This window comes from Culex pipiens, chromosome 2 (assembly GCF_016801865.2).
Source record: "Culex pipiens pallens isolate TS chromosome 2, TS_CPP_V2, whole genome shotgun sequence".
Lineage (NCBI taxonomy): Eukaryota > Metazoa > Arthropoda > Insecta > Diptera > Culicidae > Culex > Culex pipiens.
Genome location: NC_068938.1, coordinates 142,755,341 through 142,773,733, shown reverse-complemented (window position 1 = coordinate 142,773,733; position 18,393 = coordinate 142,755,341). Strand labels below are relative to the sequence as shown.

General features: G+C 42.0%; 1 protein-coding gene across 3 annotated transcripts in view; it reads right to left on the bottom strand.

Moving 5' to 3' along the window:
- Positions 1 to 18,393, bottom strand: part of LOC120417981 (EH domain-binding protein 1) — a 62,945-nt gene that overhangs the window by 27,193 nt on the left and 17,359 nt on the right. For 2 of the 3 annotated variants that reach the window (XM_039580222.2, XM_039580221.2), the window contains exons 2-4: positions 2,585 to 3,171; positions 1,711 to 2,503; positions 1,451 to 1,653 (exon numbers count right to left, since the gene is read on the bottom strand). In XM_039580222.2, the coding sequence (XP_039436156.1) occupies positions 1,451 to 1,653; positions 1,711 to 2,503; positions 2,585 to 3,171 (1,583 nt within the window). Of the gene's footprint in view, positions 1 to 1,450; positions 1,654 to 1,710; positions 2,504 to 2,584; positions 3,172 to 3,267; positions 3,371 to 18,393 lie in introns of those variants that run through there. The other variant, XM_039580223.2, reaches the window with a different exon arrangement.

Sequence of the window (18,393 nt, the reverse complement as noted above, 5' to 3'; positions counted from 1 at the left end):
CTTTTGAATTGTGGCGCTCCAAAATTGATTCAGCCGTTCCGGAGATATGATTTTTTGAAAAACGTGGTTTTTGCGAAAATCGACGAAAAACGAAATTTAATGGACCACCCTATTTCGGATAGGATAGGACAGGATTTCGGATAAAATCTTGTACTTTGTTCGTAAACTTAGTGAAAACAACACCAAGTCTGTTTGTCCCATCGTTGTACTTCTACGCATAATTGTCCCACCAATTATCAGTTTTACGAAGTATTGTTTCTTGTTTACCTATTGTATAGCAAGAGGACTACAAATAAGAGTGATAAACTGCTATCTGAGATGATTAGGGACTTATGGGGTGAATAGGGACCCACGGGACAATTATGCGTAGAAACACAAAAAACGGTCAAAAAATTTCAATCGCGTTTTTCTCAGTTGCACTTTTTTGAACATGGGACAATTATGCGTAGAACGGCAGAATGGCTGTATAAAAAGTGAAAAAGCATACAATATTTCCCTTCAATTGATACCCATATTGCAAATTATTACAATTTGAATACTTTCCAAGAAATTCTGTAATTTGTGAACAATTTTGAGTATTTATACTCTGAATCTTCTATATTAAAAAAATAATATTGTAGAACGGTGAAAAAATCTTTGAAAATATTTGTACCAGCCTTATCGGTGATAAGATTATTGCCGATAGAATTATCGGAATAACGATAACTATTATCGTAGAATCTCTCGACGAAAAGAAGGTCAGTGAAAGTTGGGAGATGAAATTTCAAGCATGATGATTGTAGTCGCTGAGAACTGAAAATTTGATATTTTATAACACTAAGGATGATGGTTTAAATAGCTAAAACAAAACGAAACCGTTAACACTACAACCCTCAGGTGTAGACCAATATTTGATATATTTTTTCAGAGAATGCTTAAAATGTTTATAAGAACTAATTTTAAATTGATTTCAACAGGGTTTTCCCGACTTTTTCCTACGTTCGAACTTTCAATTTGTCGATTGTTTATTCAAGCGCATGAAATGAGTATGATTTGTTAGCCATTTGCCATCAGCCATTGTGGAATGCATCAGATTCCTGGAACAACCTTCCACGCAGCAAATTCCAGAAACCTTAGAGCTTAAAAGTGCACATTCAGCATATCACACACCGTTTTGTTTGAAAGCATGATTTCGTAGGAGGTTAGTATTTTGCGCTCGTGTGTCGTTTTGTTACACCCACAAATGTGTGTTACTACTACTACTACCTCGTTGACACTTGGTCTGAGCATAAATGCAGATGGCTTGTTCGGCCGCCAGTTGGCAGGCCTGACATGGAATGCCTGAGTCTACACGGGGAAACAGAAATTAGAACCACAACCTTTTTTTAGATTTTTTTTTCGAGGGAAAGCTTACCCAATTTTCAAAGAATGAGATAAATGTGAGGAAATCCCTTGCTTGGAAAACACTCACCTATCGTGTGCACCTCCAGCTGGTGGCCGGTAAAGTGGGCCCGCAGCTGGTACAGGTACGTCATGACGGCCAGCTTGTCGGGCACCGCCAGCATGTTCATGTCCCGTGGTTCGATGACGCGCGGAATGCCCAACTTTTCCGCCGCGTCGAACGCCGTCCGGCAGTTCTCTATCACGTTTCCTGGGGACAGCTTGCTCAGGTCACTAGAAAGATAAACCAAAATTAGTTAAAAAGTTATTGTGACTTTATCAACAACTCACATTAAACTAGGATAAAAGTGATGTATTATTGCACAGAACGCCATCCCGTTGCGCCAACTGGTGGTCAGATTCGTAACCTTGACTCCGTTGTAGCTCTTGGTAATCTCCTTGCACCACTCGAGCAGATCCTGCCCTGGGGTGCTATCACGTAGGAGAGGCTTCTTGAACTCCACGACTGGTTCCGGTGCCGGAGGCACCACCACCTTTGGTGGTAGCTCAACGACTTCAACCTTTTCAACCTCCGCTGCAGCAGCAGCAACTTCTTTTTCAGCAACCACAACCGGAGGTTGATGGTCGTAGCTTTTGATCAGTTTCAGCGGCTTCAACTCCGCCCTGCTGCTCTGCTGTTCCTCCGGAGACTTTTTCGCGGCCGGTTCGCTCTCCACAATTTTCGGAACAGGTGCCGGCGACGGTTGCGGTGTTGGCTCCTCAACCTCAACCGGACTCTTCTGCGGCTCCTCCTCCTCCGCCTCGTCGAGTGCTTCCAGCAAATCCATCTGCTCCTCGTCCAACCGCTGGGACTCTTCCAGTGCACTGACCGTCTTTGGAATGTGATCCGGGGCTTCCTTCGGTTTGCTGAAGGAGAACTTCGGCTCGTAGTCCACGATTTTGGGGTAAAAATGCTCCGGAGGTTTCTCCTTGCTGTTGTCGTTTTCGTCCGGTTCTTTGGTGGTGGTTGTGCTGCTGCCTCCCTCGCTGGTCAGCGAGATGTAGCCGCGATCGTTGAGTATTTCTTTGAGCATGTCCCGAGAGCCGCTGACCACTGGCGTTTGGTCGTCCGAGAGGGAAGGTACTGTAACAGAAAAAAATATTATTATTTATTTAATTAATATTTTTTAAGATGTCATCCCGAAAACGTATAATCTAAACTTACCGCTCATCGGTGTCGCCAGATCCGAACTGTTCAAGCTGGTGGTCAGCTGCTCAAGCTGCTGCGTAAAATCGAGCACATGTTCCGAGATCTCTATCGAACTCTCCATGTCCGGAATGTCCTCCAGGTCATCCAGCGGGGCAATATCACACACGTTGTTCACCGACATCAGCGAAATGATGCTCTGCATGTCCTCATCGGTAGCCTTTCCCTCACGCAGAAACACACAGCTCAGCGTAAGTTCCAGCTGCGCCGACAGAATCTTCTTGGACGTGGGCCGCATTTCCAGCGTGAACGTCTGCTGGGTGGACTCGATGCTGGCGTATTTGCGCATATTGATCGTAGCCGAGGCCAGCAGGCGTTTCTTGCCCAGCTGGGAGACGTCCTCCAGCACGAAGGTCCAGTCCTTGTCCTCGAGCTCGTGCGTCCGGATGTCCTTGAAGAGCGTTACGGCGATGGTGTGATTGTCCGGCATTGGCCACGCCATCGTGCTGCTCACCGGATTGACCAGATCCGGCTCCCAGGCCAGGGCGCTGGACAAAACGCGGCGCGAACGGCGTGTCCACACCACGTGCAAACTGTGGGGACGCCTGTAAGGAGAGAATTAGAAAGAAATTGATTAATACCTCGAATATTTAAACTTATTTTAATCTAGATAAAAAAACACTTTGCAAAGCTTCAAGTACCATAGAAAATTCCAAAAATGATACAAGTTACAAAACACTTCATTGCACTTTCAAGCGTTCGACCGTTATTTAAACCTCCTTCTCTGAAGCTCCAACCAAGACTGATTTGAAACTGCTTCAAACGGAATGGTTGAGCTATACGACATCCGCTGGGAGTTATGCTGATTCGGATAATTTTTATCAAATTTCAAACTCCGTATGCAAAGTGCCTTGATGGTTAAGGCTTTTGGCTGCGATCGAGTTTCGTTCTGGAAATTCTCGCGTTGGTGCTCAAGTGTCTTAGGAAAAACTTCAAGCAAAACAATCTAGTTGGGCCAATGTGGATTTGTAAACAAGTAGTCTGTCCTGCTCAATCCTCATGTAAACATTCACTGACTAAAGCAGGGTAGAATCCACATTGGCCCATTTACATTGTTTTGCTTGATTTTCTCTAGTTTTATTTATTTCACAAGTCAGCAAAAATCAAAACAATATCAGCGGTTCGATGCTGTTGCTTAAGACCAAGGAATTGGATGCAACGAGAAGTACGAGAAGCGAACAGCAGTAATTCTTCAAAGCAGTTCCCTAGAATTTCACCTGATTCTAAATTTTGATTTTATTTTTTTGATTTGTATGACAAAGTATCGATTCCTTATGTCCAAATAAGCCATTTTGCATCATTAGTACGTGAGAGCTGGCCATAAAAAGTTCTATGAAAACATTCAAAAATCTGTATCTCGAGAAAAGATTATCTGATCGATTTGGTGTCTTCGGCAAAGTTTTAGGTTATGATTAGCACTATTCAATAAAAAGTTACATTTTTAACTGAATTTACCTATTTTGAAATGACTTTTTATAACAAAAATTCAATGTTTATCAACTTTAAAACCTTCGATTTCTTTTTTCATTTTTGTAGATTAACAGTGTCCGAAAACGGAAAAAATCAACTTTTTCACTAAAACTACGATAACTTGAAAATTTGAGCAATGACCTATACTTTTTCGGGTACTGAAATTTCCATAATTGAAAAACGCTACTTTTGGTACCTAAGAGGTCATCGCTTAAATGTTAAAGTTATCGCAAGTAGTCAGTTTTTTCCAGATTTCTCCATTTTTTTTTATTTTAAATTTTTCGAGGAATCCGATATTTTTTTTTTACATAGGCTCTTTGGTCCCGAGACCTTCAAAACATCATTTCTAGAGTAAATTTTCAAAGCAACCTATACACGGAGAAAAAAGAGTTCCCAAAATCGTGAACAAGCGTTCATGCAAATGGGAACCACGAACAGAGTGTTCAAATCCCATGGTACGATTTCAAAAAAACGTACCATGGGATTTGAACACTTTGTTCGTGGTTCCCATTTTCATTAACGCTTGTTCACGATTTTGGGAACTCTTTTTTCTCCGTGTAAGTTATGGGTTTCCTATGCAGATAAACTCTTTTGAAAATTTAATCTAGATTTTAAGTTTTCATACGACTTTTTCATATGTCAGGCTAGATTTTTGAAACATTAAACTATTTTTCCTTAAAATTGGTTGAAATAGTGCGGAGTTATGATTTTTTTAACAAGCTTTGTTCTGCCATTTTTTCGTTGACGTTTTTTGCTTTTTTGCTTATTCAGCCTCCTGTGATTGAAATTTGGTTTCACGTAACTTTTTCCATACAATTTGCCGAAGTTCCAGAGTGGCCAAAGTGTTAATTAGTTAGCGTTTAAACCTTCCTTGGGCTTATACGAACCCAATGCAACAAAGAGCACTTCGATCCGAGGCTCCGTATTGATCTGATTCGCGTTCGACAAAACCATCGAAATTTTTATATGTATACTGCCGTTCTAAGCATAATTGTCCCATGTCAGTTTTTGACGATTTTGACTTTATGCCATTTTTAAGTTTAGTCTGATTTGTACTTTATGAAAAACACATAAAATCTGGTACTTTGTTCGGAAACTCATAAAAAACAACATCAAGTCTGTTTGTCCCATCGATGAATTTCTACGCATAATTGTCCCACCAAGTATTTTCTTACACGGAATCATTATTTTTACTAAGCATTATGCCTTGTTTACCTGTTGTATAGCAAGAGGATCACAAATAAGGGTGATAAACTGCTAACTGGGGCGATTAGGGTCACATAGGGTGAATAGGAACCCACGGGACAATTATGCGTAGAAACACAGAAATCGGTCGAAAAATTTCAATCGCGTTTTTCTCAGTTGCACTTTTTTGAACATGGGACAATTATGCGAAGAACGGCAGTATAGAGAAGAGAAGATGTAAAAATGATAAAATGACAAATTTCAAAAAATGTTAGTGTTTTGGAATTGGGATGATTCCAACTATCCATTGCAATTGGAATTACATATAAAATTTCACAAAAATACGAATGTTTCTCGAAAAAATACTAAAAATAATTGTTATTGCAATCAAATGATCGAGCTTTTTTATGCATGTTAAAAGTTACGCGCACATTTTTGAAAATGCTCGAAATTGCTATCGAAATGTTAGAAAAAAACCGAAAATTTGATACAAACATTGTAAACAACCGAATTTTTGAGTATATTTTTAATAATACGTAGTTTTGTGAAAATTTTGAGTATTTTCGAAAAATTGTGTTATTACTTTCGAAATGTATGACAAAATCTCGATCATTTAATACCCATATTGTGAAAAACTGAAATTTTTAGTATTTTTTCCGAAAATATAGAATTTTTAAAAACTAGAGTTATAACTTTCGAAATGTATGAAAAAATCTCGATCATTTGATACCCATATTGCAATAACAATAATTTAAAGTTTTTTTTTGTGGAAAAATTGCAATTCAAAATACAGGAAAAATACGTGTTCTTGTGAAAAATTTCATGTAATTAAAATTGCAATGGATAGCTGACATCATCCCGATTCCAAAACACTATTTTTTTAAAGTTTGGATGATTTTCCAAAGGGTTATAGCCAATGTCTCCCATATAGCCCAAATCCCACAAGCTCTGTGCTTCGGTTAAGAAGCTATTAGACTATGGCAAACAAACTCGCATTTTTTTTAGTATGACAGTTTGCCGAACTAGCAAACTTGTTCGCGGCAAACTCGCAAATAAAGCCAAATGTATGCAGGTTGACGTTTCTGCAAACAAATGCAGGCAAGCAAACAAAGCTGTCAAACTGCCAAACTGTAAAAAAGTTTGCTTGTTTGCGAGTTTGTTTGTTTGTCGTAGTCCAATAACTCCTTTATGCACGCTTCGGTTTTACATTCCCAATATGTGGTGCTAAACCAAGCCATGACAATTCACTTTTTCAAAAAAAATTAAAGCATGTTTCGATTGCAAATTGGATTGAAAATTAAAACAGACTTTCCAAAAAATCAATATTTTATTGTTTATAGCTTTATGGCTCAAAAGATGCATTTTCCCTTTAAATATCGCAGTTGATAAAAAAATGTGATTTCAAAGTGGAGCTATTTTACTGACTAGTTCTTATTAGGATTAATTAAGCTTGGTGTCAGATGGGCATCTCTACGGAATGAAACTTTTAAAATTTTAATGTTTGTATTTTTAAATCTGGCTGAAATTTTCGAGGTCCTTTTCGTATGCCCAAAGGAACAATTTTGCATCCAAAAATGGTTTGTGTATATTCAAAAATCTGTAGGGGAACATGGGGCAAGAGCACCGTATGGGGCAAGAGGAACAATCGCTAGTAAGGCCGTAATTTTTACAATTTTGATTATTTCCAGTATGAGGAATTGTTGCTAGCAATGCAATTAGCTCATTCTCCTGTCAAACTCGGTACGAGTCGGTCGTGTTGACGAGTTGTCTCTTACGCGAGTTTTTTAGCGCGATATTTCGGCGTTTTCGACGGCGATTTTCCGTTCCGGCGGTTGCAGGTGGTGCGAGGCACCACGTTTTGGACGCAGCGGACACGGCGACGGCGCAGAAGCGGCGGTTCCCCAAGGCAGCTTCCCGAGTTCCCGCTACCGTGAGGCGGCAGCAGGAAGAGGCGGCGGCAGACGCAGACGAGCGGTGGTCGCAGGAGGCGGCCCCGGAGAGTCGACTGCGGTCGGCGGACCAGTTTTCGGCCAGGCCAGGTCGGAGACAACCGCGGTGTTTGTGCGTGGCTGGCAGCAGGCAGCACAACAACAACAAGCGCGCGAAAACGAGCTTCCCGCGCATCCCGCTGCGGGCGGCAGCCAGTGCGGCCAGTTCGGCGGTGAGTGTGAAAGGCGAGTTTTTTGTTTGCTTTTAGTTTTTTTTTTTTCTCATAGTTTTTTTTTGTTAGTCATATTTTTTTTTCTCTTGCTTGGGTTTTTTTTTTCTTTTTCGCGTAAATCTTGATTAGCTTTTGTATTAGTTTTTCTTTCGTTTTTCATTCCAACCATGGATCCGGATGAGGACCAGGTGGAAAAAATGTCCGAGTCCGAAGACTGGGACACGGACAACGAGGGTGAAGTAGATCCTCTCCCAGGAGTGCCCTCTAACCAAACCGCGTTGGAACTCTACGGAAAGGACACCAAGGTCGTTGTGAAGGGCACTGGCGGGCGCAAAGCGAAGAAACGCAAGTCTCGACTGTCTCCGAAACCATACCCAAAACCTGATCCCACTTCACCTCCAACACAAAAACCGGATCCAGGTCTTCCACTGAATCCAAGTCCTCTGGTCCCAACAAATCCAACTCCTATTCCAACGAACCCAACTCCTCCGATTCCGCCAAATACGAATCCAATTCCACCGGCACCAACCCCTCCGATCCCTCCAAATCCAAATCCACCAGGTGACAAGGAAAGACGAGTTCAAGCTCGCGCTCGCCAGTACGTGGGGGGCTCGCAGACGGAGTGGGTGGTCTTCTTCCGGCCCAAACAAAAACCCCTTAACTTCGTTCGGATCACAAAAGATCTGCATAACCATTATCCTGGGCTGGTACAATGTACTAAGCTGAACAAGAGCAAGCTCAGCGTGATCGTGAACTCCGCCGAGGAAGCTAACCAGATCGTGAAAGACATTCGGTTCTGTGTCGAGTACCGTGTTTGGATTCCGGCCCACAAAGTCGAAATCGACGGCGTGGTGACCGATGACAGTCTGTCGCTTGTCGACCTCTCAAGGGCGGTGGGACGCTTCAAGAACCCTAAACTTCCAGCTGTGGAGGTACTCGAGTGCCGGCAACTGGGCAACGTCACCACCGAGGGTGGCCAGAAGAAGTTCATTCCTTCTGCCTCGTTTCGGGTGACTTTTGCAGGGTCAGCTCTGCCGGACTACATTGAGCTGTACAAGCTTCGGCTTCCAGTTCGATTGTACGTTCCGCGTGTGATGAGCTGCGAAAACTGCCAGCAGTTGGGACACACCAAGACCTACTGCAGCAACAAGAGCAAGTGCTCAAAGTGCGCAGGCCCCCACAAGGACGTGGAATGCCAAAAGCAGGCTGAAAAATGCCTGCTTTGTGGCGGGGAACCGCACAAAACTCGGCAGTGCCCAAAGTACAAGGAGCGCGAGGATAAGATGAAGCGATCCTTGAAGGAACGCTCCAAGAAGTCCTTCGCGGAAATCCTTAGTCAGGCGAACCATTCCAATCGTTTCGCCCCCTTGGCAGATGATTCGGGGGACGAGGAAAACGAGGAGGAAGTCCTCTTCCGGAGAGACGAGGAAAGTGACTCTTCCGGACCAAATCCGAAGCGCAACAAGGTTTCCAAGTCCACAAAAGCCGCTGGCGGCAAGGGTAAGGAAAGTGACTCGTTGAACTTCGAGGAGGATTTTCCTTTCGGTCCGTCGGGTAAGCCCGCTCCGAAGCCGACACCAAAGCCGGCACCGATTCCTCTCAAGCCGCTGAAGCCCGTTCCCAAGCTGCCAAAGATCCCCCTAAAACCGGTTCCTCAACCGAATCCGATCACCGATGCCTTCAAAGGAGTCCTTCCTTTTTCCACAATCGTGGAATGGCTGTGCTCTTTCGTGAGTGAACCGACGCGTTTAATCATAAAGCGGTTTGAGCCTCTCGCTAGACACATCGGGAAACAGCTTGCTAGCACGATGCCCCTCTTGTCGTTCATTTCCTTTGATGGGTAATACACCAAAAACGAAAAACGGCATCTCCTTTCTACAATGGAATTGTAGAAGTTTAACCCCCAAGTTAAACGATTTTCAACAATTCGCATTCGAACGGGACTGTGATGTGTTTGCGCTGAGCGAAACGTTTCTTATCGGAGATGAGACGCCAGCTTTCCGGGGGTACAACATCATCACAGAGAGCAGGGTAGGACCAAATAGAGGTGGAGGCGTACTGATTGGGGTCAGGAAATGCCACACTTTTAGAAAGGTCACGCTCCCGAAGCTAGGAGGAATCGAAGCAGTCGCAGTACAGGCCAGGATCAGAGGACTGGACATTTGCATTGTGTCCGTCTATGTTCCCCCACAGGTGTCGTTAACTCGACAAAAGTTGTGGGGTATGCTTGAGCTATTGCAGGCACCGCGACTGGTTCTGGGTGACTTTAATCTTCACAGCACCGAGTGGGGAAGTCACAAAACAGACCCTCAAGCATATCTGATTCATGAACTGTGCGACGACTTTCAGATGACCCTCCTAAACAGGGACAAGCAAGTTACGCGGATTGCAACACCACCAACGCCAACCACGTCCGGTACGAAGGCGAGTGCCATCGACTTGTCGCTCTGTTCTAACAGTCTGGCAGTTCTTTGTGACTGGAACGTGCTTCAAGATCCTCGTGGCAGTGATCATTTGCCGATCGCTATTCTGGTTAGCCATGGCCCACAGCAATCGACAACGGTGGAGATGCCTTACGATCTGACGCGAAATATCGACTGGAAACAGTACGCGGAGGCAGTCTCCATTGGAGTTGAGTTGCGAGCTGGGTTGGCACCGCTTGAAGAATATGCGTTTCTTGCTAATTTGATCTATGACAGTGCGTTACAAGCTCAGACAAAACCCGTCCCGGGACCGTACATCCGAACGCGCCCTCCACTTCCCTGGTGGGACAAGGAGTGTACGGATCTCTCGGCGGCCAGGTCTGTAGCTTATGTGGACTTCTGCAAGTGTGGATCCCCAGCGAACTTCCAAAGGTATAGAGCTCTTGATCGCAGGTACAGTAATACTCTAAAGCGGAAGAAGCGAATGTACTGGCGGGAGTTCGTTGAAGGACTACCAGCAGATACGTCCATGAGCACTCTGTGGCGCGTTGCGAGGGCCATGCGAAGAGGTTCCGTTCCGAACGAGAGTGTGGAAAAATCGGACGAGTGGATATTGGATTTCGCCAAGAAGGTGTGCCCGGACTCGGTGCCGACACAACCATCATTCGACGTTGTTGATGGGAGCGATTCTAATCCTCCCTTCTCGATGGTAGAGCTCTCCATAGCACTATTGACGGGCAACAACACTGCTCCTGGTCCGGACAAGATCAAGTTCAGCTTGCTGAAGAATCTTCCGGACGTCGCCAAGCAGCGTCTGTTGAAACTGTTCAACACGTTGGTGGAGCAGAACGTAATTCCACACGAATGGCGACAGGTCCGGGTGGTTGCCATTCAAAAGCCCGGTAAGCCGGCGTCCGACCACAACTCGTATCGTCCAATCAGCTTGCTGTCGTGTCTACGCAAGTTGCTGGAGAAGATGATCCTCGACCGCCTCGAACCATGGATGGAACGAGAGCACTTGCTGTCAGACACGCAGTATGGCTTCCGGAGAGGCAAGGGAACAAGCGACTGTCTAGCCTTGCTGGCCACAGGGATCGACATAGCCCGTGGTAAGAAACAGCAAATGGCTTCTGTCTTTCTAGACATCAAGGGTGCATTCGATTCAGTCTCCATCGATGTGTTGGGAGTAAAGCTGCGGCGGAGCGGTCTCAATCCGACGATGTGCAACTTCCTCATCAACCTGTTGTCAGAAAAACACATGCACTTTGTGCAAGGTGATCTGGCAAACACCCGGATAAGTTACATGGGTTTGGCACAAGGCTCACGCCTTAGCCCATCCATGTATAACTTCTACGTCAGCGACATCGATGATTGCTTGACCGGAGACTGCACCCTTATACAGTACGCAGATGACGCAGTGGTTTCAATCGCTGCCAAGAAGGAAGTCGATCTGCTAGAACCCTTGCAAGATACCCTGAACAACTTGGCCCATTGGGCAGTTGAAAAGGGTATTGAATTCTCTCCGGCGAAGACGGAACTGGTCGTTTTTACAGGGAAGCATGAACCGGCACAGCTCAATCTTTCTCTCTCGGGAAAGACTATCGAGCAGTCGGACCACTTCATGTACATGGGTACCATCTTCGATCAAAAGGGAACATGGGGGAAGCACATTAACTACCTGAAGCAAAAGTGCCTGCAAAGAACTAATTTTCTGCGCAGTGTCTCTGGCAACCGGTGGGGTGCTCATCCTTCTGACCTGCTTCGACTGTACAAGACAACGATACTCTCGGTGCTGGAATATGGCAGTTTCTGCTTCCAGTCAGCTGCGAAATCACGCTTGTTGGTTCTCCAGCGGATACAGTACCGAAGTCTTCGCATTGTCTTGGGATGCATGCACTCAACTCACAACATGACCCTCGAGGTCTTGGCGGGAGTATTGCCTCTGCGAACTCGCTACTACGAACTGTCTTACCGGTTCCTGATCCGGTGTGATTACAGGAATAAACTGGTAATTGACAACTTTGAAACGTTGCTGAACCTTCACGTTGAGTCTCGGCGCATGCTTCTATATTATGACTTTATGTCATCGTGGGAGTGGAGCCCGAGCACAACGGTACAGCGCACGCCTCCGTTAACCAGCAGCACCCTGATTGGCTTCGACACGTCCATGAAAGCCGATACTCGCGGTATCCCAAACCATCTTCTGCGGGGAGTAGTACCGTCGATCTTCGCATCAAAGTACAACCATGTTCCTCCAAACAACAGATTCTTCACCGATGGCTCCAAGCTCGACGGCTGTACGGGCTTCGGTGTCTATCATGAATCTTATCAGCTGTTCTTTAAGCTGAAGGATCCGAGTTCGGTTTACGTCGCAGAGTTAGCCGCGGTTTACTGCGCACTGCGAATCATCGAGACCATGCCACCTGACCACTACTTCATCTTCACCGATAGCTTTAGCTCTGTTGAGGCTATCCGGTCTCTGAAGCCGACCAGGGAGTCTGCGTTTTTCCTCACGGAAATACGTAAGACTTTAAACAACCTGGCGGCTCAGTCCTTCAGCATCACGGTGGTGTGGGTCCGCGCTCATTGCTCGATTCCGGGTAATGAGAAAGCGGACTTGCTCGCCAAGAAGGGTGCTGAGAGTGGAGACATTTTTGAAAGGCCAATTAGCCTACAAGAATGCTACGGTTTGCCGAGGCAGCGTGCGCTCCTGGATTGGCAAAAACAATGGGACGACGACACCAAGGGACGTTGGATGTATTCCATACGACCTAAGGTGCAAAGAAAAGCCTGGTTCAAGGGAATGGACTTGACGCGTGGATTCATCAGAACGATGTCCCGCCTTATGTCGAACCATTACTCGTCCAAGGCTCATCTTTACCGTATCAACATGAGTGATACGAACTTATGCGACTGTGGGCAGGGTTATCAGGACATCGACCATCTCGTATGGGCGTGTCCAGATCACCAGGCTCACAGAATTAAGTTGAAAGATACCCTCAGGGCCCGAGGAAGACCACCAGAAATCCCGATGCGAGACGCGCTATCTCAACTAGACCTTGATGTTCTCTATCCTATCTATCAGTTCCTCTCAGATTCCAAAATATCTATTTAGTTTTCTTCCAGTTAGTTTTCCTTCAGTTAGTTTTCCTTCAGTTAGTTTTCCTTCAGTTAGAATAACTCGCCTTCACACAAAGCCGTCGTTTCTGGTTTGCACCGGATGCAAAGCAAGATCGCCCCAGCAGCTGGACACCGAGTTGCGGCTGAGGACAAAAAGCAAAGGCCAGCAGAGCCAACCAAGACCCCTACACAATCCCCCTTCCCATCCCATGCCTTGTCTTTAACATCAATCCCTTCCCTACTAACCCCGAGTAGGCCGCGGGTAATCGGCTCCCCTCCCACTAACATTTACACACAAGATCCTCTGTAATTATTAAGTTTTTTGTAATTACAAAAGCCGACTCGGTCCTAACCAGGTCCCAGTACCGAAAAGGACCTAATAAAAATAATTTTATGAAAAAAAAAAATGCAATTAGCTAATTCTACCACCACATAACCACCAAAACGACGTAAACGCCACGGGGCATAATATTGAATGATTTTTTTTTTCAAAACTTTTGTTTCCTTATAATATTTGGAAAGTACAAAATAAGGCTTAGGGTTCGTTTTAAGGCTCATTTTATCAAAATGCTATTTTTCTTAGATCAGTAGTGTCCCTACCAATGACTTGCACGTATTATAAAGTATGATTTATGTTTTGGTTATTTTTGTAGAGAGTGCACCATATGGATTTTTAGTATGGAAAAAAATATTTTATTGTGAAAAAAATACATAAGAGTTCTTAAAAACTGATAATCAATTGTTTAAAAAATGGTCCATACACGATATAATAATATCATGAAAATTTACTATTTATCGTCTAAGTAATTTTTTTTTTCTTAAAAACGGTCAAATTTTTAGTAAAATATTATTTTTTAATCTAAAAATGAAAGAAACGTTTCAAATACATCCTAATCTGATGTATCTAGTGATAATAGTTTTTTCATGCATTGTTCCTCTTGCCCCACTAGTTGAGTAGAACGTACGAAAAATAAAAAAAAATTAAAATCATTTTTTTACAATAAAAATCAGATTTTTTAAAAAACTTGTTCTATCATAGTCTCAGTTAAGACCTGGTATAAGATGATTCCAATAAATCCGACAGATTTTTTAACGTTTTTAATGGGTTATAACGAGCATTTCCTTAACTTGTTACACTTGCCCCACTTTCCCCTAAATACCTTTTGACGGATTTTTTTTATCGATGTGAGGTTTTCGACAAAATGATCCCCGAAAACATATTTTTTGCTGATGTTCAACATCATTTTCGTATTTAAAAATTGATTATAGGACACATCAAATGACAAATTTCAGAATAGGGTAAAATCTTTGGCAGTCCAAAAGTACTTTAATTAAATTTTAATCAAACTATTTACAAGTTATAGCAGCCAATTAAATATAAAGTCAAGAAACTATCTCAACTTATCACAAAAAGTAGTTTCCAACAACCGGCCCAGTGACCCTAAACGAACGTGCCAAATGTAGGATACAGTTGAAAATTGCGTCTTCGCCGCGGTGCCTTCATCTCTAATGAAAGAGTGGCAAACGCAAACTGATGAAATTGTTTTTGCCGTTTTTTTATATGCCTCATGCCATCTTGTCATGTCGAGAACGTATATCGATCTGATTGTTGCGTTTTTTTGCTTCCTTCATTTCGTTTTGATTTTTTTAAACTTTTTTACGCTAACTTTATTTCGAGTCATTCCGCAAGCCACGGATTTTTGCATCGTGTTCTAACTTTTTTTTACTTTCTCTGTGGCGTAGAAAATAAATTTATGTCATTTTTTTCGCAAATAGTCTAGAACAGTTTTTATCGGGCACGTGAAATTACAAAGAAAGAGGAGAGTCGTAGAACTTGGGGAAAGACGAACGGCTAGACTCGAGACTAGACTCTAGCAAATTAAACCAACCAGCATTTCCCCCCTCGAGCAGCATATCTTATTCTGGGAGTGGCAAGCAAAAACACTTCCTGGTTCTGATTTATGTGTTTCCAATTTGGCCTAAGTTCCTGCGCCTGTGTTTAGAATTGTTGTATAAGGTAGTTATGTTTTACGCAAAGATGTTTGAATAGGAAGTAGCGTTTGTAAATTTGTTTTACAAGAAAGCTGAACATTTTGGACTTGTGCAATGATTGATATAATAAATCGCAATTTTCATTATTTGTTCAAATAATTCAACGAAAATTGAGATTGATTAAAACAGTCGTTGCTCAAGTCCAAAATATTCAGCTAAAGACTATTTTTGAAATTTCTATTTCTAGAAATCCAACATTGGTCTCATCACCCCAGGATACCGTTTCACAGCACCTCACAAGGGTAGAAAAATCAATCCTCAATACACTCTCGAGAGATCAATTGCTTTGAGGTTTGTGGCTGTTGTTGTTGTTGTTTTTTGTACCCCTGTCGAGAGTATTCAGAAATGCCTGCAGGCTAAAGAATCATGAGCCAAAAATAAATCGCACTCTCGTTTCTCGATCCATAACAAACAACAAGGGGTCATTCATAATCTTGAGGAGAAGAAAAATGCACTTCAAATTTTATGAAGCGTTTTATGTGTATATTAATTAATGGTCAATATTTATGACGATTCGTCATTGACGAACGATAAATCAGTCATTCATTTCCAAATTACGTAATTCAAGAATGTTACCTCGAAGATTCGTTTATACATGTACAGTATAGATGTGTATATTATTTTTCATAAGAATGAGACGATTGATGAGAAGTGCTCTCTTAAACGCACACGCGATTCCAGCGAAGTTTGAACCTATTCGGTTCCATTTGATGCAGTTTTTTTTTTGACTAAATTACTTGGTGTTCAATAATTAGTGATAAATTTTGATTCTACAGAATTCGAAAATCTTAAAACAAACAATTCTCGGAACTCAATGGGTTCAATTCACAAAAGCCGAAACCGGCAAACAAGTGTACCGGCAAGCGAAGATCGCGAGGAGTGGCTTTGAAGTGGAATAAACAATCTCTTGACCTATCGATTACATATAGGCAGAACACGAGAATCAACAACACATGGAACTGCTGAAGCTGCTGATGATGCGTTTCGAACCGGCACTTCTTCGAAGCGATGTTTTTTTTTTTGCCGCTCTCCGCATCATTAACCACGGCAGCGGAGGTCTCTACAGCACTCGAAGTGTGAGGAGTTTGAGTTCTATATAGCCAGTAGCACCTTCTTTTCACCCATTTTTCATCAATAGTGAGCAGCAAACTCTAAGACTTTCTGAAGATGACTTTGATTTCCTGTTTGAGCTTCGGCTTAAGACGATTTTACTTCCGTAGTCATCAACATTATATAGACAAAATTAAGAAGTGATTTGATATTTCACAGAGAAAAGGAATAAATATTACAGAATATTAAAATGAAGAAATGTACCCAATTTCAGCCTATAGAGCGATCGATTTTAATTTCTCTTGCAGTTTTTTAATACCACATTTTTGCAATTCCGTTGTGAAGCTACTTACTTTTCCTGTCATGCTTAAATAATAGTTTGATAACAGTACAAACATACCATATTTTGTCAAGAATAAGATTAAACAGATATTTGTAAAATGAAAAGGGGTTTAAATTTTCGTAGTTTTCACATTGTTTTTTAATGAGTTAATATACAATAAAAACGTTACTTAATCCACCGTTAGGTGGTTGGTGCCTTCCTCACATTTAGAGGGTAATGCTATCCAAAATAGATACAAAAGGGCGGACCTTTCAGTGGTCTATCAACTTCATAATTCAGAGCACTTATGTGCTTATAACTTTTGATAGGGTTGTCAGATCTGCAAACTAATGAACTCGTTGGAAATTTCTTTTAATTACCTATCCAACGACAAGTCGCATGATAGATCTGGACAACGTTTTCATCGAAATATATGAGATCCGGCCTCTAAATAGCTCATAAATAACATTAGAGTGCTTATAACTTTTGATAGGGTCGTCAGATCTTCAATCTTTTGAACTCGTTGGAAAGGTCTTTTCAATACCTTTCTAAAAATGTATAATATGACAGGGTTTCTTACAAAAACCACCCTTTTTACAATCTTCCGGACTTTTGATAAAATTGTTTTTTTAGCATAACTTTTGAAGTACTTAACTTTATAATTTTCAATAGCGACTTATGGGACCCCAAGACGGATCGAATGAGACCAAAACGGTCCGATTCGGGTTAGCCAGTGCCGAGATAACTCAGTGTTTTTTTATCAACATCCCACCACACACACACAGACATTCGCTCAAAATTTAATTCTGAGTCGATATGTATACATGAAGGTGAGTCTAGGAGGTTAAATTAAGAATTTCGTTTTTCGAGTGATTTTATAGCCTTTTCTCAGTAACGTGAGGAAGGCAAAACAGAATGGACCTTTATCCTGAACAGCTCGATTTACACGAAAATGGATATAAGGTTCCTTTAAATATCTTTTATCGAAAGTACTAACTTTTTTTATATGAAGGCCAACATTTCATAAGGACCAAACCATTTTTACGTTTTTAAGAGTTAAACTCTTAACTTAAAAAAAAATATAGAAAATTGGATATTTCACACAGGTTTTTATTAACATTAAAGATCGAACCAATATTTAATGAGATATCATTAGTTGAAGAATTGAGGCAGGGCACCAAGAAATCTAATTTTTCACGCATTTTAAACTTAATTTCGCTATTTCCCAGCAATGAGCAGTACAGTCATCCCACATATTCGGAACACCCACAAATTCGGAACACTTTTGTGATGATTTGTCAATAGCATGCCAAATGCAGCTTTTCTCTCGACCCTACTATTTTTATGACCTTTATTTGGTCATTTTCTTGCTATTTCACTAGTAAAAGTAGTACTTTCTGAACAAAAAACTTCATTTCAAGACTATTTTATCCAGAGCAGCAAAACACTGCCAACAAATTGCCTGTTCCATGATTGTGGGATGTTATTGTGCCTCCCACAATTTTGGAACACCTGTATTTAACTGATATTTTAACAAAAAAAGTTATGAGACCATTCATAAAACATTACTAAGCATGAGTTTTATTGGTTTCGGATTGCGAAGTCATTGTTTTGTAAAAAATATGTACTCCTGGAGAGAATAAAAAGTTTGTTTACATCGTAAGAAAAAAGTGTTCCGAATTTGTGGATTTCAAGCATCAATGTTTTTCTTTGAAAACTTGATATAAAACGTAAAAATGTACAGCCGGTCTATACATCAATCGAAAGATCGCAAGAAAAGCTTTCACATGAAGGTAAAAGCAATTCATTATGTTCAATTATTGACTTTATATGATTGGTTGAACATTGGCCGATCTGTTAACTGTTCCGAATATGAGGGATGAGTGTACGGTCAACTAAGTCTGAAAAGGAAAATTATAGGACTTTTTTCAGCTTTTCGAAATTATTGTTTTCTCTAACAAAAGAAAATTCTAAACAGAAAAAA